Consider the following 5,665-nt stretch of genomic DNA (forward strand, 5'->3'; position numbering starts at 1 on the left):
TACTTCACTTTACAAGCAACGGGACTAAATAAATATACATAATATCTATGTATTCAGATAGATATCTATCTTGCATCCTTTTATAGCGATCCATCTCATTAAAAATACATACACATATCTCCCAAACGTTATCAGTAAAACAGAAGTGACTATTTCCGTCATTGCTGTTACGTATCATGTGATGCCATTAGTCGTCATGTGATCCCTCTGCTAAGTGAAGGCCATATAACACGTTTTCTTCACTTTGGCCCCTGTAGCCAAAAGGTGTGAGAAAGCATAAAGGAGTCTCTGCAGGTTCCCCCTCTCCGTGAGCACAAACCCGGCAGTTAATCACGCCTCACTTGACCAAACAACCTGAGGGGCACACGTCATTCATTGTGACAGCGAAGGCAGCCGGTTTGAAGGCCTTTTTTTTCTTCAAAACAATGTGTTTACCCACGTGAAACAAAGAAACTCTTGCTTTTGTATCCTTCATTGGCCCAAACACTACAAAAGACAATACTACTACAAAAATAAAATTAGTTAAATTAGTATTGTATTTTACCCCATCAAGTCTGAAATAACCTGAGCCTAAATGCGCATCAGGTCTTGTTTTGGTTAGGCTAGTTTTCAGTGCTACATCAACATATCACTTGTCACCTACAAACACTTTGAGTGAACTAAAACAGACGTACGGCAATTTCCTTTTTTTTTAAAGATAATATGACTATATACCAGATTGTTGTCAAATGATGACAAAATATCTTACATCACACGGAAGAAATCCCATAACGAGGCTACAAACTTGTCCTTCTTCTCGGGTGAGCACGTCCGTCTCTCCAGGTGGATGTGAAGTCTGCCGTTGTCTCATTGTCCTCTCAAGCTCACTGCACTGATGTGCTGCTCTGGGAACTCAGTGTGCAGCCGCAGTGGTGTGCAAGGATTTCCCCTCGTCCGTGGTCACGTTTTTTATTTATTTTTTTACGCTTTTTAATTGATTTGGCTTGTCGGACTAAACTCAAGCAGACGTGGACGGGGAACAACCTTTTAGTTCTCTTCTTCGTCTAAAAGGTAAATCAGCCTTGTATTTTCCGGGCCGTCGCCCCGTACCCGTCACTCTGCAGCGGGTATGCTGTGTACCTGGGTCTCGTGGCCGGGCCCCGATGCGTTCATGGAGCTGCGCTTCAGCAGCCTGTTGATGATTTCGCTGCACGTCTTCCTGTACTGGTGTCGGAGGAGGGAGTACACAAAGGGGTCGCATGCCGCCTTGCTGTAGGTCAAGCACTTGGAGACAATTCCCCAGTGGGGGTTGATAGGCACCGCTGGAAATAACTCCACAATCCTGCAGGCAAGCATGAAGAGAGAGCGTTTGTCAGAGAGGGAGATCAGGAGGGAGGGTGAGGTCAACAAGCTTGAAAAGGCGCGCACGCCCTGAGCTTGTTATGTTTAACCAGAAATACATACACAACTATCTTTTCTCCTGCAGGTATGCAAAGATTCTGTCTTGAATTATTGTTAATGTCAAAATGTAGGCAGGAGTGACAGGGAAACTACACGCATATTCACCCTGCTTCGCTCATCCGTGTGTTTTACAACGTGAGGCTACTTTTCATCTGACCGGGTCTTTTGAAGCCCTCAGCATGAATTTCAGAAAAAGAGAAAGACCGAGCCATTGGAAGAATAAAGCAGAGCCGTCAGAGGCAGTGACAAGTATCTGGAAACCAGCCAATTAACTTTGTAAGATTGTTATTTAATACACTATTAGACTTAGGGCTAAGCAGAAAACCACCAAGAACCGACGACAGGGAGTTCTTCCAGCAGTCCTGCTGTCTGCATCACAAAATGAGCCATAAATACATCAAATGCGTGCTTCCACAAACATTTTTTCTCAAGCATAAAACCAGTTTACCGCACGTGGGGTCATAAAAGAAGAAGAAAAAAGGCTGATCCTCTTCTCTTGCACTCTGTGTGATTATTCTGCTCAAAATCAAGCTCTGTCAGCACATTAAAACTAGCCTTAGACGGGCCCGTAGCCATCGCTGGTATTTGCCAACACACTCCACAGCACCAGAGTGAACAGCAGGTTAAGTCAGCTGCCACAAGCAGGGCTTCTACTATTCACATCATTACCGTGACGACAAATCTGCAGCGTTTAGCCCAATATACGCACATTGTAATTAGTAAGCTGCCATTTGTAGAATGAGAGCATGCACGTTGCTGCCGTGGTCACGTATCACCCACAGTTCACTCAGAGTGCATGAAAAACTTGACTCATGGCAACTACGATGTTATTTATAGACGTTTGCAAGATAAAACTCTGCTGGATTAACTCATATCCTTGTGAGTCATCCAATCTCCATCTTTTTGCCATTTGGTTGAAATGATTACATAAAGAGTCAGAGACAGCCTTAATTACTAAACAAAACAATTGTGAGCCCGCCGTACTACAAGTATACTACAATCAGACAGCTTCAACTTCAGAGAGAATACTACTCTTGCACAGTGCCTTGCCCAAAGGAAATGGAGCTTCTCAGCGCTGTGAAATAATCCGAATGAATTGTGGATGTTTAACTCACAGTGATCTTCTGAAGTTGAGGTTTGATAAACATCTAAAGTTGCACATATTTGGTAATATCCTCTTAACACAAGGCAGTAAAATATATAAATCATTTGTGTGCTGGCCTGGTCGGGCGCAGCTGGAGAGGGGACGGAGTGGGGGGGGTGAGAGGCGTGTGTGGCCTCAGCTGTAATTGATTTGGACTAATTGTGTCCTTCCCCCATATATACGGAGGACTGACCGAGGACGGACAGTGGGGAGGACAGTGGGGAGGACCACGGCAGACGAGACACGCAGCCTTTATAGTCGGTGCACAGAAAATAAAACCCCTTTTGGACCAATCTGTAACGAGTGATTTCTCGTCTTCACGCTGGAAGAGAACCCAACGGGGAACAGGCACATGTTACAATTTGCTATAGTGGCTATTAGTTAGCAAGATATCAAAAGACCTAATTGTATTAGTAAAAATAAATGACACAATAATTGAAAACTATTTTCAATTTTCGAGTGCAGACTAATCTGGTTTTCTGGGTCAGCGTTTTGGGATACGCATACCTCTTTGAGATATCTGCCCCCACCCAAATTCAATGGAGGAGAATGCAATTTCTTTCACTGCTGCTGAGAATATTAAAAAGAAATGTTTTTCAATGGCAGCGTCGTCTAATAAAACTATCCCTGTTACTCTTGATAATCCCTGGAACTGATTGTTCTGCATAAAATAGAAGCGAGGGAAGAGAAGTGAGGGATTAGATATTACAATCTAGGTTATTTCTTTCCTCCCCTTGCAAGTATAATACATATTTACATATTTACATTCTTTGCATGATTCTAGAATTTTTTTTTCCCTCACATATTGAAACTAACATTCACATCCTCGGGGCCTCATGTGACCTCTTCTCTTTCCCAGATGATGTTTGTGTATTACCCCAAACAATCTCATGCACCCAAAGAGCTTGGGGAGAAAAGTGCTAATGCAGCTGCAACAGCAGAGCCGAGGCATATTACTTATCACAAGGTCAGCCAATCTCATCTTCCAACTCTGGGCGGTGTGGATAGTAAGCTTAGAGGAGGCAGAAATGAGGAGGAGGAGGAGGTGGTGGGGATGGGGGGGAGTAACAGCAGAGGAGGGAGGTTTTGGGGGGGAACCAGCAGAACAAAAGTGTCGTGCGCGCCGCAGTGTGCCGACGCGGTTTCCCTCTCCCGCCTGCACGGGTCTCGTTCTCACCTTGTAATCACATAGGGAGCGAAGCACAGCATGAAGGTGCCAATGAAGGTGCTGATCTTCCTTGAGGCTCTCTGTCGTCTCCTCTTCTGCTCCTCCAGGCAACGCTGCCGAACACTGGAAAGCACAGGCGGCATCACAAAAACGAAAAGAAAAAAATCCTAAAACAGCTATACAGCAGGCGCCCTTCTGTTATTATTTCGGTTTTGCAGGGATTAAATATGGAAGGCTGAGCGCCGGTGCGCTCATGCGACCCAATGTGTGAATCCCCACTTGTCACGAATGACAATTTCAACAATTTTTGTGGTGAGCAGAAGTGCAACGAAGCTGTAAAGTTATGACTAATTAATTAGAGTAAAATGGGGGTCAGCAGTATGAGTTAAGACAGGAGGATTTAGAGCACCAGCATGCACCATATATATATATATATGAGAGAGAGAGAGAATTATTGCTCCAACTTAGTTACACATACTGATCAGTGGAGACAATACTCCCTTTTTGGTTTAGAGGCGTTTTTTTCTAAGCTCACTTTAACCAAATTCTCTTATTCGCTGTCCAAAATGTGAGTACAGAGCAGGTTGGTTTAGGGTAGAATGCAGAAGCGATACAGATCAGGAGTCAAAAGCGCTCACCTGGGATGTATATCCACCAGCAACACCAAAGTTTGCATCGTAATAACGTCAATCCGCTTACAGTGAAACCTTGCCACCTTCAGCACTTTGAGGTATGTGACACACAGCACTATAAAAGACAGGAAGAACGTGAAGGCGTGGAAAAAGACGGTGAAGATAACAAACTGGGTCCGACTGCTCGCCCTCGGGTTGAACAGGGTGCAGGACGCGTAGAGCCGGTGGTAGCCCACCCAAGAGAAGCAGGTGGCCACCGTGGAGAAGGACACGGAGTGCGCCCACGTGTACCCGAGCACAAGAACCGCGTCCCTGTGGCGCATTTTGGAGTGGTACCTCAGGGGGAACACCACGGCGATCCACCTGTCGATGCTCAGCGCTGCCATGCTCAGCATCGAGTTGGTGGACAGGAAGGTGTCCAGGAAGCCCACGATGTGGCAGAAGCCGTCTCCCCCCGGCCGAGCCTCACTGACGAGCCCCACCAGCGTGAGCGGCATGTTGGACACGGTCAGCAACAAGTTGCAGAAGGTGAGGTTGAGGTTGAACAGACCGGGCACCTGCTTGCGGATCTCCGGGTTGTACAGAAAGCAGATCAGCACCACCACGTTGGACAGCAACGACACTATGATAATCACAACCACCAACACGGAGAGGATCACCTGCGCAGTGTCCATCCTGTGGGCCCCCCCGAAACTCACTTGTCCCCACTTTTTGTGAGCATATCCAGTCTTGTGTGGCGGCGGCGGAACGGCGTCGGATCACCCGTAACCGTGCCCATGCATCCCCAGATCCCTCCACCGGTGGAGTCCCCCCCCCCCACCCCCTTGTTTTTTCTCTCCGCTACATCCGTCTCTGCACGCGAAGCCAGCAAAGATGATGATCAGGAGGATTTCGGCATCATAGTAGAGAAGTGCACATTCGAATAGAGGATCTCCACCCGTTTTTGCCTTTTTTTTAAACTACAAGAAAGCAGCTTTCGTGCCACTCTGTTCTCGCTCTATTCTGCCACCGCGTCTTGCAAGGGGGGGGGGGGGGGGGGGGGGGGTGTCGTCCTATGATGCGCTCGGGAGGCATTACCCTTCCGCCCACACTGCACAGTGTGTGTGGGCTACTTGATCTCTTGAACATGCACATTTAGTTAAGTGTGTGTGTGTGTGTGTGTGTGTGGGGGGGGGGGGGGGGTTGCGGTGATTCCCCTTGGAGAGTCTCCTTTTCACAAAAAAAATGTAGAAAAACATGCAGGAAAAAAAGTCCCAATAACTTGATTTTGAAAAAATGCAA

The 5,665-nt window shown here is 46.6% G+C and overlaps 1 protein-coding gene across 1 annotated transcript; it reads right to left on the minus strand.

Annotated features, from left to right (window-relative positions):
- Positions 1 to 944: 944 nt before the first annotated feature.
- LOC120819545 (G-protein coupled receptor 26) lies at positions 945 to 5,429 on the minus strand. Its single transcript, XM_040177053.2, has 3 exons — positions 4,391 to 5,429; positions 3,762 to 3,875; positions 945 to 1,321 (listed from the first exon to the last, which is right to left on the minus strand). The coding sequence occupies exons 1-3, from the start codon at positions 5,056 to 5,058 to the stop codon at positions 1,093 to 1,095; spliced, it is 1,011 nt and encodes a 336-aa protein (XP_040032987.1). The 5' UTR covers positions 5,059 to 5,429; the 3' UTR covers positions 945 to 1,092.
- Between the last annotated feature and the right edge of the window lie 236 nt (positions 5,430 to 5,665).

Source organism: Gasterosteus aculeatus, chromosome 5 (assembly GCF_964276395.1).
Source record: "Gasterosteus aculeatus chromosome 5, fGasAcu3.hap1.1, whole genome shotgun sequence".
NCBI lineage: Eukaryota > Metazoa > Chordata > Actinopteri > Perciformes > Gasterosteidae > Gasterosteus > Gasterosteus aculeatus.